At 30.8% G+C, this 17,873-nt stretch overlaps 1 protein-coding gene across 3 annotated transcripts; it reads left to right on the forward strand.

Moving 5' to 3' along the window:
• Window positions 1–440: 440 nt before the first annotated feature.
• Window positions 441–16,611, forward strand: LOC129981416 (major facilitator superfamily domain-containing protein 6-like protein B). 3 transcript variants are annotated; one of them, XM_056092258.1, is made up of 4 exons: window positions 441–611; window positions 7,022–7,195; window positions 11,807–13,228; window positions 16,231–16,611. In XM_056092258.1, the coding sequence occupies exons 2-4, from the start codon at window positions 7,045–7,047 to the stop codon at window positions 16,404–16,406; spliced, it is 1,749 nt and encodes a 582-aa protein (XP_055948233.1). In that variant the 5' UTR covers window positions 441–611; window positions 7,022–7,044; the 3' UTR covers window positions 16,407–16,611. The 3 variants fall into 3 exon arrangements, with proteins under 3 accessions (XP_055948233.1, XP_055948245.1, XP_055948240.1); XM_056092270.1 differs by lacking the exon at window positions 441–611 and having other exon boundaries at window positions 7,020–7,158; XM_056092265.1 differs by lacking the exons at window positions 441–611; window positions 7,022–7,195 and adding an exon at window positions 9,757–9,831.
• Window positions 16,612–17,873: the final 1,262 nt, after the last annotated feature.

Here is a 17,873-nt window from a genome sequence, read left to right on the forward strand (position 1 = left end):
AAATAACCAGAATCGTTTTAAATAATCGGCCGAAAAAATCTTAATCCTAGCCTCATTAGCGTGGAAAAAAAAAAACTGAAGCTTTACTCATTTGGCGGTGGGAAAAATTAAAAGATTTTTTTGGCGGGAAAGTTAGTTTTTAATTAATAATTAAAATTCTAATTAAAAATTCAAAAAAAAAGAGACTCCAGATGCACATTCCCGACCTTCAAGGTATACATGTACAAATGGTCTGGCCTGTAGAGTGTCAACACACACACACACACACATTGAGCTTTATATAAGTATAAATAGATTTACTGAATTGTTGCTGAATTACGTAACCATAATTTATAGCTAAGTTTATAGTACGATCCATTTATTACCCAGGATTAGGGCTGCATTCAAGTACTCAACTTGGAGACACTTCATTTACAGCTGCTTAGATATGGGGAATGAGTGACCTTAGATAAAGTCAAATCAGACTATTCTCTTTCCTTCTAGGAAAGAAAAAAAAAATCACTGTCTCTTGTCTTTTTATCCATGTATATCAAAACGTTTTGTAAGTTTTTCTGTTTCTCCAAGTTTGAATGTTTCCCCGTGCATTGAATTCTGAGAAGATATCTAAATAGGTAGGTATTACTAAATTATCTATTTTCTATATACCTTTATATTCATTCAAAAACTATCACTTTGTAGAAGTAGCAAGAATAGGCAGATGGATAGCTACCAAACATTGTTGACCTGGAGAGCAGCAAAGTTAACGATTAAACTTATCGATTGTTGGTCATATTATCAAATAAATAAATCTGTAAAAATTTTTAATTCTAAAAATTTTTAAGTATTATAATATTAACATTTTATTTAGCATAGCAAATCACGTTCGTATCGATTTCATTGCGTTCACATTGATATTGCAATATTTATAACACTGAAAATTTATTTAAATAATATTGTGCATAAACGAAAAAGGTGCGCAGTCATGATTCATGTTAAATATATAAATCCTAAAGTTAACATGCTGATTAAGTGTAAAATGTATTAAAATGAGAAAATTAATTCTCCAGTTTATTATACGAGGGGCTTCATAATGTGTATTGATTAGAGCCGCAAGATGTTTAAATATGCCACTGCTACTGCGCTTTTTGATATAGTCTCAAGTTTAAATTCAATGTTTTAAAGTATTTTATAGTGAGAATTCTGTTCAGCTGCTTGCTATAGTTCAATCCAACCCATTTAAAAAGTTGCAATTTATGAAAACTAGAGAAAAATGTTTGCTCTTCGCTTTTTTTTCATGTATTTACTATTTCGTGTATCCCTTCGGGGAGGAGACCTCGAAATGAGGAGAAGAAGCTATCTGCACGGTGGTTGGTTCTCACCACCCTGGAGGTTACACGAAAAGGTGGGGTCTGGCTCCTTCCTTCGATGATGGGAAGTACTTCCTTAGAAAAGAGTTGTACCGTAGTCGGTGATGGCCCTTAGGACTCAATCACAGTTCCCGCCAGCGTTGCTGTAGCGTGTTCCTGTCATTCAGTTTTTTTTTTTATCCGTTTGCCATGGAGGAGGGTCGGAGAGTCAGAGATATGACGTACTCTTTCATGCATTAGGGATATTGTATTTAGATTCTAATATAGAGGGGAAAAAATCTAATTCGTATTTGGGATTTTATTTGCACCTATTAGATCTGTAATTCGATATAAATCTATCATCTGTTTGTCTTATATTTCAAACACATATTAAATTTCATTTATCTAAATTGTGTTTTTGAACTATCATGTTTGCATTTAAATGATTAGACAAACAGGCAGAGAATCAACCTCTTTGAAAATTTAATTCTAAATTCTATAAAAAAATCTCGCGATATTGCAATATGCCAAATTAAAATAATCTATTTCGTTGCTTGGTGGAATTATCGTGCCCACATACACACAGGCGGAGAGATAAAACATTCTCGTAGAAGAATTTCGACAAAATTTGACACAAATCTACGATTTTGACATACAAGGTACATACCAAATTTCATCTGTATAGATTGTTGTATGTCTCTATAAATTATTGTATTCACAGGCAGCTATAATACCGAAAAATGGGGTGTTTATTCAAGGAGATCTAAGACAAAAATATTGATCAAAAGCTCGAATTTTGATTTTTTGACTATTACATTACTTTTTTTGTATTTTTAATATATGAAAGGGTAAAAGTTCACACATTCTCCGAGACATTCATAAAATTTCAAGTTCTATTGCAATCCATAGATTTAGAGATATAAGTTTTTTAATCTTCTGCGAAATATAAGGAGAAAAGGCAAGTGAAATGCCTCATTTCCAAATATTTGAATCAGATTTCAGCCAGAAAACTCTCGATATAATTATTTAAAGAAAGTTAAAGCATTATCATATTGATGTGTAAAATAAATCTGACTTCATTACTTGTTTCATTTCCTTAAAGCTAACCAATGAGAAAATTATAAAAGTGCTTATTTACTACTTAGCTGAGTTTAATTTCAATTAAATCCTTCATTCATGACACAATATTGTTTGCTCCCTCAACAACATATTTTTAAAAATCAAATTAAGATAGATATTTACTCTATGATATTTTACGCTTGTACTGTACTGTTTGTTAAACACATGAACATTCTTAATGGTATCTCCCATGACCTTAAACGTTGTTTTGCAGGATGCGCAAACATCGTTCTTTATTTATCACTCTGGTAAAATATGCAGTTGATACCGTTAAAATAATGCGACGCATTTTGCTTTTATTATATGAATAAGCTCGCATGTCATTTGGAATAAATTATGCCGATAAAAATATTTTAAGAATAACTAATATAATTTTTCAGAGTGCCTGACATAAAATTTTTAAAATTTTAGAGGGCTTTGTCAATAGATTCCACAAAATAAATAAATAACAGGTTATGTTATCAATTCGCTTCCGCATAAAACCTTGTAGACCTTGGGAAGGAGTATAAATGTCATAAGTGCTCAGATTATTATTTTCACGCATGAGAACTGTGTGCTTTTCAGTAGAGTGAAAAAAACAACAATACTGCATTTGTATATTAATTGCATGGCACTGGCGAACAGTAATTTAAAAATATCGATCTTTGGTGTAAATTTAACGTTTTTATTAATTCTATCATGCGATATTTACCGATTAATCACTAATATGTAGTTATTGGATTGCGCCATCTATAGGGGAAAAGAAAGGACGGCAAACATTTTGCTCCTCAATCATCAAAGGTTTGGAACTTCTTTTTCTCATCTGGAATTCATTAATCCGGCAAAACATATCTGTGAATTTCCAATGGATAGTACTCAAATAGCTGTTTCCTTTCTTTTGGGAAAGGCAGCACGAAATTCTTCCTGGCAGACGCTAGGCTTACCTTCAACAGTAAACGTCATTTCCATTATCTATCGACAGTACATACTCTGTCCCCCCCCCCCCCCCATCCAACCGGACCCATTCCCTTGGAAGGAAATAAACAAGCCGGTAACATTCGACTTCGTTGTTTTTTCCCCACCGCAGTGAATATAAAGTTAACTGCTGGCGAACGAAGCATCCCGAGTCAACAATTGTTCATAGCTATCACAAAGGAAAACGACTGAACTTTCTCTGGACTGAGCTCGATTGCGGTATCACGTGGACTGAAATCTGCCATGGTAGGATCACCTTTTGCTTTCTTTTGGATTAACACATCCTTATCAGGAGCATTACTGCTGGAACTTTTGAATATTGAGAACTGTTGTTTAACTTCCACTAAATACAACATTTCTGCTTCTTCTATTAGAAAATAGTCTTTGCAAGACAGTCTCTACGAGTGGAAAAACATTACCATGTTTAAGGTCAAAATTTCTTTTTGTATTTAATAATCAAGGAGAAAAATTTGTTACATTTGTTATTTATATATACGACATTCTTATTACTACTCAACTCTAGTGTATAACTGTGATACACTAGATAAGTAAGTGTAAATGTGTGTATAGACTGTGAAAATTAAGAAAATATAGAAAATCTCATAAAAAAATGTAGAAACCGATGAATTAAAGAAAAACATCGTTCAAAAGCACTAAGGAAAAGACTTCCGAAATTCATTATTTATAATATACCAAAGGATACAATCGAGCAGGTATCAAATACAGTTGAGTTAGCCACTGAATGCGGCAAAAATTTACTAGAATTCTCATTTAAACTGAAAGGACTCGAGGAAAGATACCAACATTAAATAGTTCAGCTTCCAACTTCTGCCTTTTTCACTCTGGAAGCAATTGGATAACTGACAATGAATTGCAGCTTCTGTAAAATTAAAGAATTTTATAATGTCCGTCGCTGTTTTTCCTGTCAAAGTTTCAGATATAACTAAAAAGAGTGTGGAGCAAAAAAGAAATACTACGCGATTTGTTCAAAAATCATGACACTCGTACTTATATGGCCAAACATCCAGTTTGCATAAACTGTGATGAATCAAACTATAAAAATGGCACTGATTATAACATCCGACACTCTTCTGCTGTCCATTTCTATTCTTGCTATATAAGAGACACACATTTATACCAGAAAACGGTAAGTTACAAAGTTAATATTTATTTAAGCAATGACTCTCGATTTACTAAATTCGCATAATAAGATACTTTTCTTTGATCAGACTCATTTTTGGCCGCTTCTTCAAAACGTATCAAATTCTCTAAAAATTATTCAGATTAATCTCGCCAAATCTAAATTAGCAACAAACTCTCTCGTACAAATAGCTCAAAGGATCACCCCGAATATCTTCCTAGTAAAAGAAGCGTATGTCAGAAACGGGAGGTCTTCCACGCCAGTGGAGAAGCCGGTTATCAGGAAATGGAAAGGCAAGAATTATCTTCTTATCTCCTGCAGTTCTCCAATATTCCTTGCTTCAGGTGAAAACACAGTAATAGTCAATATTCCCAGCAAAGATAAGCTTTTAACTCTAATTTCTGTGTATTCTTCTCCAGCTGCGAATATAGAAGAACGGCTAGTACAGATTTATGCGAGCAGCAGCCACCATCTGCATGGAAAGGCTTCGGCTCACATCCCAAGGGATGCGAATGCAACGCCCTACCAACCAGGCTATTCCATTTTATATATTTATATATAATTCATAATGAAATGGAAATTTCTCATCTATAAATCAATTATCAAATATTGATACTTAATAATAAGCGAATGATATCATTTTTATCTGTAATCAAAAAGTTTTTTTTTTTTTTACTTTCTCGCACATACTAAATACAAAGCGAAAATATAATAATTATAAAAAAATATATATGCTTCGAATTTTTGACAAATTTCCATATTTTAGATCTCCCTGAATCCAAAAAACATTTTTTTGGAATCATGTCAGTTTATCTGTGAACATGATAGATTTTGACGAATCTCCATATTTTAGATCTCCCTGAATCCATAAAACACTTTTTGGAATCATGTCGGTTTATCTGTGAGCATGATAGTTCAAAAACACTTTGAATTGGATGGAAGGAATTAGATATATGGACTTTACACCAAATTTGTAGATTTCTGTTACATTTTGAACAAAATTTATTCAGAGGAAGCCTGTTCTGTCTGGCTGTCCGCATATAATAATGGCAAAACATAATGAGGCAGATAATTAGGTTTGGCATCTAAAATGTAAATTTTTGTCAAATTTTGAATTTAATCTCTTGAAAGATTGACCCTCGTCAGCACTTCGAATGTACGTAAAAAAATTACTCAAAAATACAATGGCTTAAATAAATGAAATTTGTTGTAGAATCATCTGACTACAGTTGTAATTACACATAAAATTTGGGTTTTAATCGGTTTATAAAAAACATCAGACTTTCGGACACTTGTTATTAACTACATACCAGGAATTAATCGTCAAAAATCACACGATAGATTGAGCAAAAATGCTAGATTCTCATCAAATATCTATATTCCGTAACTATTGTTTTTTAATGGTTTGCAAGAGATTCGCGGCACTACCCGAAGGCCCCAATTCTAAGCTGGAGGCGGTGGATAATAAATTTTTAAAAGAAAGAGTGAGAAAGATTTCTGGAGACCACTGGAGCTCATTTAAAGCACTCAATATGACCGTCCAAAACTCTCAATTAGGGGAGCTATTACGATTTGTATCTTGAAAAAAAAATCAGTGTTTCAATTTTGATCCAAAAAAATAGGGGATATACCATTGATTAAAGAAATATATATATATATATTTGAAAAACTGAAAGCTGATAAACTAACTTTTAAAATTGTAACTAACAGAAACACCCTAAGATAAAAAAATAATTACATCTTTCTCCTCTTTTTTTCTCGAAACATTTGTTACATTGCAATCAAACGAATTCTCATATTATAATATTTACAAACATTATGCTATCTGTTAAACCTATTTTTATTTATTCTGGTAGTATATTTTTAAGAGGCTAATAGAAATGTTATGTATTTTTTAAAGATTTTTCAAGCAATATGATATTTATTATTTTTCTAATTTTTTGTGTTGAGTGAAAATTAGAGTGAAAATAAACTCATAATTATTATCGAATTATCATAATAATACTCATAATTATTATTATCGAATTATCGAATCACTCCAATATTGTGATACATTAATATTGGAATGATTTTATTTTGAATTCTTTTTTTGCTGAGCATATCGATTTGTGATTATGAGCTGGAAGATTACAGCATCATAACACATAATTTGATTTATTATCATGAGATAAATATTTTAGAAACAAATATTTTTACGGTGTTTTAAAATAAAAACAGTCCATTCTTTCGAAATATTATATATATTAAATCATATATAATATTTATTGTAAAAAATACTCGTTGTTTACAATTCAAACTTCGGTGATTTTTGCTGTCGAAAACTTAAACAAAATTAGAAAAATTAGTTTTATTACTCTAATTTTGAACTTTATTTAAATCATAAGCTTCTTATTTTAAAAAATCAAAATTTATTTATAGAAAGAAAAAAAAATCTTTGACTCATATACAATGCTTTTGTAAGCATCTCTATATTGTATTTCAGATCTATAATCAGAACAGCTCACAATGACTTCTCAGAAAAATGGAAAAACCATGGAAGTTTATTCCATTTCATCGGAGACGACCATGAAAAAAGAGGAAGAAGTCCGGAAGAAATTGTGGCACATTGACAAAGAAATGGTTCGCTTTAAATTGCATTATTTCCTATTCATGGGAGGTTAGAGTCCTTATTTTTTTTAAAAGTATAATCATTAGAATCATTCTTAAATATGAAATAAAATGAGTACAATAAATATTGATTTCTTGAAAGAGTATCAATTATCTTATCAAAATGTAGAAATAGTAATTTTATCCACAAATATCAGATTTTTGAAGATCATTTACATTGTTAAATAGATGTTTTAATGTTTGTCGGAGATCTTAAAATGTTTGATCTTGAAATGTTTCTAAAATTTTTGCATCTAAGACAATATTCATATGATATAAAGATTTGTTTTCGAAGATTGGTGCCAGTTTTGAATCAACGCAAAGGTAACCGGGAATAAATTTTGAAATGCAGTTAGATGAAGAGGAGAATGCCTGAATCAGATCCCCATTTTTTTTAAAATATATATTTTACAATTGACAGAATAATAATGAAGAGAAGATATTAAAAAGTAAGAATCCAAATTTTTAAGTTTCCTTTCCGATATTCTATCATATATTATTTTTACTTAAAAAACATGCACGGGGATCTGCCCCTGACGAAAACGACCATGAAACCGGGAAACTGCCCCTGACTTAGGGGCAGCGCGTCGTCCCCGTGATCTGGGCATCCCGGGTTCGAGTCCTGGCTCGGGCATGATTGTTCTTCCCCTGATTTCTATCTGTGAAAGAGCCCTCCTATAGAAAGGGGTTGTGCAAGAGAATGTGTGTTTATCATTTTCATGTGGGTGACTGAATGAAGTCAGCTCCGTAGAAAGGGTTATGCTGCATGGGTAGCTAAGACGTACCCTAGGCCCTAGATGGCTCTACTGAGAACAAGAGACGCTCTCTCGGCTTAAAATTGCTGACCTCGTCAGCGGGCTTGTCTATGGCAAGTGCCAGAGGAAACAACAACAACTTAAATATATACATATCAAATAACTACAAGAGGACTATTTTTCTTGAATCGAATTGTTACGGGCATCCTATCTTGGACAGAGTAAAATTAAGAAACAGGCAGACTAGGCAACTGCCTGGGAACTTTGGGAATCCTCCGAGAAAAAAATGTTGTGGTACTGGAACCTTTTTTTTTTTGATATTTTAATGAGAATTATTCTAATAAGGACTTCGTATTCTAATAATTCATATTCTAATAAGGATTTCGTATTCTAATAATTCATATTCTAATAAGGACTACAAGAGGACTATTTTTCTTGAATCGAATTGTTACGGGCATCCTATCTTGGACAGAGTAAAATTAAGAAACAGGCAGACTAGGCAACTGCCTGGGAACTTTGGGAATCCTCCGAGAAAAAAATGTTGTGGTACTGGAACCTTTTTTTTTGATATTTTAATGAGAATTATTCTAATAAGGACTTCGTATTCTAATAATTCATATTCTAATAAGGATTTCGTATTCTAATAATTCATATTCTAATAAGGACTTCGTGTGTCCGGGATACTTGATTAGTAGGGTGTTTTATTCGCATCCCTTGGGTTGTGAGATCTAATCCAGTCAACCGAAGACTCTCCGTGAACATGGTGGCTGGTGCACGTATAATTCTGTTATAGGCACAAAGCCCTCCAAGTCGAGACCATACTATTGTGGGTGCTGAATCAAAGGTTATCGTTGTCTGCTTCTGATCACAATCTGTGGATGGATGAATGAAACGTATGAATGAAGTCCCCACCATGCAAGCATGAGTAGCTAAGACGTACTGTTGACCTTAGATGGCGCTACTGAAAAAGAGAGGCTGAAACTCGGCTTAAAATCGTTGACATTGCCATCGTGCTTCTCTATGACAAGTGCCATAAGCAACAACAATATAAGGACTCTGTGATCATGTTCTAATTAAAGTCTACATTTGTTTAAATGTCGTAATATTTTTATAGAATTTATTTCAAGTTTTCATTTTTTTATTTTAGATAGCTGACTGACACAACATTTCCCCTTATATCATAATAAAACAAAGAAATAAAAAAGAACTGTCTGTTTATCATAAAATCAAGAAGGAAAAAAAATTAATACAACAATTCGGAAACTAGGATTTGTTATTTTTATAATAAAAAGTGGCAAACTCTTTTTTGTGATTCTCAGAGATACGATCAGATATTGACTGCTTTGCTCACAGAGGAAGAAATTCAATATATTATTTCTCTGCGAAAAAGAGCAGTGATATTGGACTTCTTGATCTTATTCCTAGAAGTTGACATTATTTTGTAGAGATTTCAGTGGATTTTCTTTCTTTCTCCAAATTTATTAAACCACTAGCTTATAGATATCTCGGCGTTCCTCAAAATTTAAATACTCCTTGCCTAATAAATGCATTAATGCATAAACGCCCCCCCCCCCCCCGCCCTCCACATAAAGTTTTGGACCCTGATAAAAGAACCAATGTCGAAATTGTAGAAGTTTCTCATAAATTCGGAGGATATTGCTCAGAGGACGAGTTTTATAATGAAATTGCCACAATTTCTTGAAAGCAAAGAGAGAAACAATAGTGCTTGCAATAGCTGCTTATAAACTGATGTGATAATATGATAATGCAATCAACTTTTCTGGATACAATGACAGTGCTGAAAATTTACAAATCCATCATATTCATAAATGCAGAGTGAAAGAAGAGTCTTAATTGAAGCAACTGAAAAACTGTCATGTCATTCTTAAAAGTAATAAATATATGTTTTATTTTGTTTCCAATCTAAGCAAATAAATTCAGTTTTTATATTCTGAATCGTTCATATTTGATATTTCGACTAATTTCTGTGTGTGGGGGGGCAGATATGTTTTGTAATCGAAAGCAGATTTAATTTTCATTTTTTTATTTACACATTCACCTTATCATTCACTTTATCTCACATAATTTTATTATTTTTAAAAGTATTTTTCATCGTTTTTTTATTTACATTAGTGTTTTATTGCGTTTATTGAATGATCTATTTTATATGTATTTATGTTTTTCTTATTTTTTTAATCTATATTTTTATTATTTTAAATCTTGTGTGCTATTTTGATTTTTTTTAATTGTTATTTTCCTTTTTTCACTATTTAGGCCTTACAATTACCATCAAAATTCATTATATTTTCTTAATTCTACTATAACTGCAAATTTTATATTAAACTTTTCATTTGTAGCATGAAAATTATTTTATAATATATTGATACTGCTAGAAGTTATAAGTTATGGCGAATCTGAAAGCCTCTACCGTATCTGATTGATTTGTTTTGTCCGTGTTTCTCCCGATAGTTTGTAAATTAACTGCAATCCACTCGGGATAATTCATCAGATTAATTAATTTTTCAAATTAATGAATTTCTTTCTGAAAATATTTTACATATAAATAAATAACAAAATATTCTTGTAAGATATGTAGGTAAATGAATTCAAAATTTTTATTTGGAAGAGAGCGAAAAATTCATAAAATTCAATGATAAAACACATATTTAAAACTGATGTGAAAAATCGGATACTAAATATAAAAAGGTAGGAAAAAAAATAATCTAATGAAATAACACTTTGATTTTTAGAGTTTTATTCATACAGAATGAGCGCCTATTACAAGTATCAACAATAAATATTTAATAAATTTTAAAACATTAAAAATAATATCTTATAAATTATACTGTTTAATAATCTTTGAATTATTTTTCGACATATTTATCAACGCTTTTAAAATTTGATAATTTTGAAAGACTACCTACAGAAATAAGTTCAAAATCGCTTAAAAGTAAATGAAGTGATTTTTTGCAAATAAAAAGTGCTTTATATTAAATGAATATACAATTAAATTCTATGCATGTAAAGCAACAAAACAATTATTGAAATCTTAACTTTCTAAAGCAACACTTTACTTTGGTCATGATAATTTAAATAAAAATGAATTTTCATAATGTTTTGAAATATCATGCCGGGTTTACGCTCTGTCAGTTATAAAACGGACAGTAGGCAGCGCAGGGAAAGGGAAAGAAAGGGACTGTCTATAAAGGGACTGATTTATGTTTGGTACAATTTCATAAGATAGATTCAGGCATTCCATGCTTGGCTATAAAGTACCGTTTTGGCTTTTCTGAAATTTTCTTTTTCAGTTGCATCGAATTAAAATGATGGATATTTACACAAAGAAACATGGTAAAATAAAAAAAAAAAGATCAACATACCTAAATTTGGAAAAATTATAGAAAAGAAAATGACAAATAAAATGGAAACACACACACACAACCTCGCATCGGATAGAACAGAGAGCAAAAAATGGCGGAATTAATTATGAAAAGTGATCAATTATTTTGGGGCCAAAAAAAAAAAAAATACACGCCAAATTCTACAAACACATGCTCAGTAAGAAAAAGAAAAGAAAAAAAAAAAAAAATACAATACAGCGGCATGTTGTTGTCTCATCGGGACATTACTTGCCATGGACCGAACAGGATTTTTGTGCCTTTCTACGCATGCGCTGCCAACTGGCCGTCTTATAATTCGCCGAGTGTGTATCTACCATCATATTAAATCCCACTAAAAATCATACACTTTTCACATTGTTGCAAAAAAAAAAAAAAAAAAAAAAAAAAAAAGATAAAACTTTTTTTTGTAAGTCTTAGAAATTTATATTTTGGCAAATAAAGCATAATTTTTGTTTTTTTCTGCAGGATTAAGTATGGTTTTACCTTACATATCCGTATTTGCGAGGAACAGAATTGGACTATCTGCTTCTTCTTTAGCTGCTGTATTGATGGTAGAGCAATTCATGTTTGTGGTGAGCAAACCTATCCTGGGGTATTTGGCTGATTATTTCAACAAACTCAAGGCTATCATCTGTGCTTTAACAATCGGTCAGACAATATTCTTTTTTCTTCTGTTAACTATACCCAAAATTGACAAAAGCACAGACAGCTTAACTAATCACAGCTCATTTGTATTTCCATTAGAACACTTCAATTTTTCTGATCTGACTTCAAATAAAATGTTTAATCATCAAACAAATAGTATCTCCGAAGAAGATATCAACTACAAAGGTTTATCGAGTTTAATTTCTGTTGACTATTTATCAAAGTCTCTTAATGAATGCATGATATATACTAGTGAAATAACATCCAATAAAAATAAATGGCAACATTTTGAAATGAACTCTACAAATACTTCACTGACTTTCGTGGTCGATCAAAGTAATGTTCTTGATTTGCAAATAAACTCATCAACTTCTTTATCATCTTCTTTTTGTAGAATTTATTGGAATTCTGAAGGATATTGCTACCTCGTCCCCTGTGAAGCAATTAAAAATCATTCGGCAGAATCTTCTGAATCAATGAATACAAACGATTTTTTGACTTCTCAGTTCTGGCTCTTTGCATTGTTTACTACAACAGCTATGACGTGTACTAGCGCCCTGTTTACGCTCTCAGACACCGCATGCTGCGAAAGCGTACAAAAATCTGGTGCAGAATTTGGCCGTCAACGATTATGGGGCGCAATAAGTTGGGGAATCATATGTCCCATTGGTGGTTTTATCAATGACATTACTGATGATTATTTAGTTTCTTGGATTTTGATGGCGTTTTTTTCCGCTCTGGCTATTTGGAATATTCAGAAGTTGGACATGGTGAAGCCACATTTCTCACAGGACATTTTAAAAGATGTTGGATCAGTTCTAAAGTCTAAAGAATTCCTCTCTTTCGAAACAAGCGTTTTGTTGAATGGAATGGCCACGGGCTTCGTGTGGTTCTATCTGATGTGGTTTTTGTCAGCAATTGGTGGCAGCCGTTTTCTTCTTGGTGTGACACAAGCGGTGCAATGTTTTTTGGGCGAAATTCCTTGCATGTTCTTCTCGGGATGGATGATAGATAAAATGGGACATTTCAACATCATGACTGCATCTCTTCTGTCCTATGCTATCAGATTCCTGTGGTACAGTCTCTTGCAGAATCCCTGGTTTGTACTACCTGTTGAATGCCTTCATGGCATCACATATGGAGTGTACTATACAGCAGTTGCTTCATATGCCAAAAAGAGTGCTAAGCCTGGAACAGAAGCAACTACTCAGTCTTTATTATTCACAACTCACGAAGGAATTGGTATGTATTAAAAAAATTCATTATTTGAGCATAATATTTAATAGAAATAATTACTGTGTGCTAGACAAAACGATTAAAAGAAAAATTTCAGTACTTAATATATAAAAATGAATGTTTGTTTACTCGTATTTTTTGCTCTGCCATACCTTTCGTCCGATTGCGATAAAATTTTACCAACTAACTGCTTGCACCTGCACGAAATTTATAAGCGTATAAGCATGGCAATTATTATATTTAAAGTAAAAGAGGAAAAAAAAATTGAATAAAAAGTCTTTATATTTCTCCTTTATATAACATTCAATTTTAATGTATGTATTCATTGTCGACAAGAAAATAAATATCATTCTTTCCATCATTCCTAATTAAACAAGATAGCTATTTCAAATTTCAAACGATGTTTCCAGAATTATTTATTCTGCAGCAGCAACTAATTATAATTAATGATATAATAATAATAATATTAATAATTATTAATATAATTAATAATTATTATTATTATTACAACTAATTAATAATAATTTTTCTCATTAAAAATATTTTAATTTCAAAACTAAAATATTTTAATAAGTTTTAAAAAAATATTTTAATTGATCTTATGCTTAAATTTCATCTTTTTATGTAAAGTTAATAAAAAATCATATAAATTATTATTTTCTCAACATTTTTGAAGCAAAAGAATAATTTGAAGAATAATAATTTTGAAGCATAAGATATAGTTGATGTGTACTCTCATTATATGTGAAAGCTTTCAGCATTTTAAAACTTTATTTTTCAAAAGAGCAGTGTGACTTAAATAAAGCAAAAATCGAGGAATTTTGTATAGGAGGTGAAGAGTAATAGATTTTCAATTACGAATAATTATTTAAAGGAAAACAATGAATGTACTTGAAATTTTATGCAGACACATAATGAAATTTTTCTTATGAAATTATGAAATATAATATATAATAGAAAAGAACATTTATTACAACATAATTAAAAAACGTATTCACTTCAACACTATTTTTGATATATTGCCTTATTTTTATTTATTTCTATGACTCAATCTCCTGAATATTATAAGAAAAAATTCTTTGGCTGAGTTTAAAGAATTGTAAATTAATTAACAGCAAGAGAAAGCGAGATAAATTTCCGTTAGATAGAGATAAAGAGAAAGTAATATAATTGTCCACTTTTTAGAGAATCTTGTCGAAAAATTTACGATTAGTAGAGCTTTGAAAAAATTCTAGTAAGACTTGATCATATCTCGGTCATCTATTTAAATTTCATGTAATAATTAAGAAGCACTCTTATTTAAAAAAATATATATATTTATCTTATGCAACATTCGAAATACTGCATGTTCCATCGGATGCAGAGTTCAAACTATTTCGATAGCATTGAGTTTTAAAATATTAATGCTAGAGATGATTTTACATTAACGGTAAATGCTTTTTTTTTGTTATTTTAAATTTTAATAATTGCAAAAGCACATTAAAACGATAGGAAAATTAATATCACGAATAGGTAAACTTTCAGGTACTAAGTTATAAATTCCAATTTGTAATCAAGATGCCTGAACAGAACAAACATTTAAAATTTTCATTATGCATTAATAATTTTTTTAAGATATGATTTGATGTTCTAAACAGCTGGAACTTTATAATGTATGAAACAAATATCAGTGGAAATGACTAATCTATTTTGCGATTTATTTTTAATTATATAAATCCTAATTTTCATAAGACAATTTAGCTCTTGAAAGCTCAAAAAACAATTATGAAGTTTTAAAACTTCTAATTATAAAGTTTTAAAAATCTTGATCAGTCTTCCAAAAAAGTACAAAATAAAGTGGACTGTGGTTTTGTTGGCATGACACCACGGGCTGGAATTTTGAGATTTTCATGATAAATCTGTTGTGATTATCAAGATAATTCTGTTCTCATAAAAGGAAGTGCTTTAGTGTGCTGCGTATCTGTGCTCAGTAGAAAAGACATCGATATTTAGAGCTTCTAAATTAGGTACAGATGTATCTACGAAGAAATAAATATGCTTCTCGAAGTGATTTTTAGAAATTTTATTTTGTTGGGAAGAGTAAAATTTTGACGGTTTTCTGCTATAACTTACTAAAATGTAACAGCAAGAAGTTAGTTTTTACATCATTTTGAAATTTAAAAAAATTAATAATACTAATTTAATTACCATTCTATTTTTTTTCTCTATCTTTTGTCAATTAAATTTTTTTTTCTGTATGCATTTCATTTAGAAATTTAATTATCAGAATAAAATTCCAACCGTTCCCATTGTTTCAGCAAATATTCAATCGCGGGATTTTCTTCCAAGGCTGAAAGTTAAGAAAAAGTGATTCTGTGAATTAGTGAGTAGAAAATGAAATGATATCTCACCAAAGACAACATAAATTAAAACAAGACTTTAATAGCACTCCATTTTATTAGGCAAACTCACGCTTTGTTGAGAGAAACTTTAATATCAAATAATGCAGTTTATTAGAAATATAAAGTTTTAGAAACAAACTTTGAATTCTGGGAAAAAAAGCTGAGATTTTTTTGTTGTTAAAAAATAAATATCAATGATTTTAAGAATAAATAGATAATAATAACAAAATTCACTTGATTTAACAAAGCAACCGTTGCAAAGGTCTGGCAAAGTTTTAACGTATATAATGTAGCAAGTAAGATACGTTCCAAGCGCACCACACACAGAAACCAATTTAATTATTAGAATTCGGAAATGACAACATGCGACATCATACCCACTGCGTTTTATTGTTTTGTTTCTTTTATACAAAAGCACACTTATATATAACAGAAAGTAAGCACTGCTTACAGAGAGATTGGTTTCTAATGGTAAGATCATGAACTCAAAAATTTAGGATTGCATATTTAACTTCTTCTTTGAACCATATGTTTTTTTTTCTATTATTAAATATGTGGTTCAATTTTTGATATGCTTTTTCGCTTTTTTTTTCTTGTTTATTGTTAGTTACAATGTTTTTTTTTCAGGTGCTGGAATTGGGTGCGTGCTGGCTGGAATCGGTTTCGACATTTTGGGTGGTCACAAAACTTTTCTTTGGGTGAGCATCTTTTCCGGGTGTGGAACTGCGTTAAGCCTCATCTTGCATTTATGCATTCGATGCAAGAAGGGAAGCATCGTCGTGACTCCACCAGCTGATGCATAATCCTGTTCTTTATATTTGTATTTACCTTCTTTCTTAAGGGAGAAGAAAAGCATATCTGCATTAATTTAAACTGAAGCACCGACTGAGTACTTCACCATGAAGTTACAGTTTGCTGTATAATCTTGACATATTGCATTCAAAGTTATCTGTACACAAAAATGATGCTGGGAAAGAAGAAAATAACGGGTATATTTGTAAAATAATAAAATATTTTTTTAATTGAATAAAAAGAAATTTTGTGATTTTTTTGTCTTATTTTTAAAAATTTGTCTCATAAATATCCACATATATTATATGTATTTTTAAAGAATTTATTATCTTAGTACTTTTCCTTTCATATTTGTTCCAACATTAATTTCAGTATAAACCACTATATGCCACAGAGTGCAAGACACTGAAATCTCCTTCTCGGTGCTTTGGCATCCGAATAAATCTGAATAACAACTGTCGCAATAGCGGAAAGCGAGAAATAGAGTTTTTATCTTAATTTCCATCATCAGCCACAACATTACCTTTCTCATGGAAGGAATATCCTGTCATTTGAAGGGCGAGGGGGGGGGGGATAACCCAATTTTATTATTATTATAACTATCAGAAAAGAAGCAAGATGTTTATTTATCAATTTGGTAACTTTTCATCCACGTATCCATGAGATAATTCAAATTTCTATGACTGATCTTTTAGCTTTTTTGCCGATATTCAAAGAATCTTATACTTTCTGAATTTATATTCTTGATATTAAGCACAGCTTGATAGATTTACTTTTCAAATGTCAAAGGAGAGGATCACATGTACACCATTGTATTTTCAGTAAGCCCGCACAAAGTAACAGCAAAAATTATAATGACTGTAAATGGAGTATGAAATTTGATGAAAATATATCGCAAAACTTGACTGTGGAAGTCCATAATCTTCCCCATAAAATGCTAAAAGTTATATGCTAAAGTAACTTCAAATAGCTATGATTTAGCAATATTTGATAGCAATGATTTCGCAGAAGGCTACTATCTATATACTGCTTCATCAAAAACCTAATGCTAATTACTTACAACTGATGAAAAGTTATGTTAAAATCTTGAATGTCAAAGCATTTACAAAAAGATTATTTCAGATTAATCTTGCAAAATGATTATTCTGTATATTTTTAAACAGTAAAATTTCTTAAGAATAGGTTTCTCTCTGAAAATAATTTTTTTTTCAATATCTTATGCGTTTCTTCTCAGTATTAAAGGAAAGCAAGGACCTAATTTTAATCCCCTGTTAAAATGTCAATCATTTAACATTTCACTCACCTCCAGTAATAAATTAAAAAAAGTAAATGTTTGAGTTAAGAAAAAGTAAGAAAATACAAAGCAAAACTTTGTGCAAAATTCGAATTTGGACAAAGTTAAATGTACGAATGAATAAAACATAATGAACGAATGAATAAGCAAATACAAAAGATACTCCTACTGTATGGATAATGCA

This window comes from Argiope bruennichi, chromosome 1 (assembly GCF_947563725.1).
Source record: "Argiope bruennichi chromosome 1, qqArgBrue1.1, whole genome shotgun sequence".
NCBI classification, from domain to species: Eukaryota; Metazoa; Arthropoda; class Arachnida; order Araneae; family Araneidae; genus Argiope; species Argiope bruennichi.

Coding starts and splice junctions, on each gene's coding strand:
- LOC129981416 (XM_056092258.1), top strand. CDS start 7,045: ATGACTTCTCAGAAAAATGGAAAAACCATGGAAGTTTATTCCATTTCA. Junction 7,196..11,806: donor TTATTTCCTATTCATGGGAG/GTTAGAGTCCTT, acceptor TTTTTTCTGCAG/GATTAAGTATGGTTTTACCT. Junction 13,229..16,230: donor CACAACTCACGAAGGAATTG/GTATGTATTAAA, acceptor TTTTTTTTTCAG/GTGCTGGAATTGGGTGCGTG.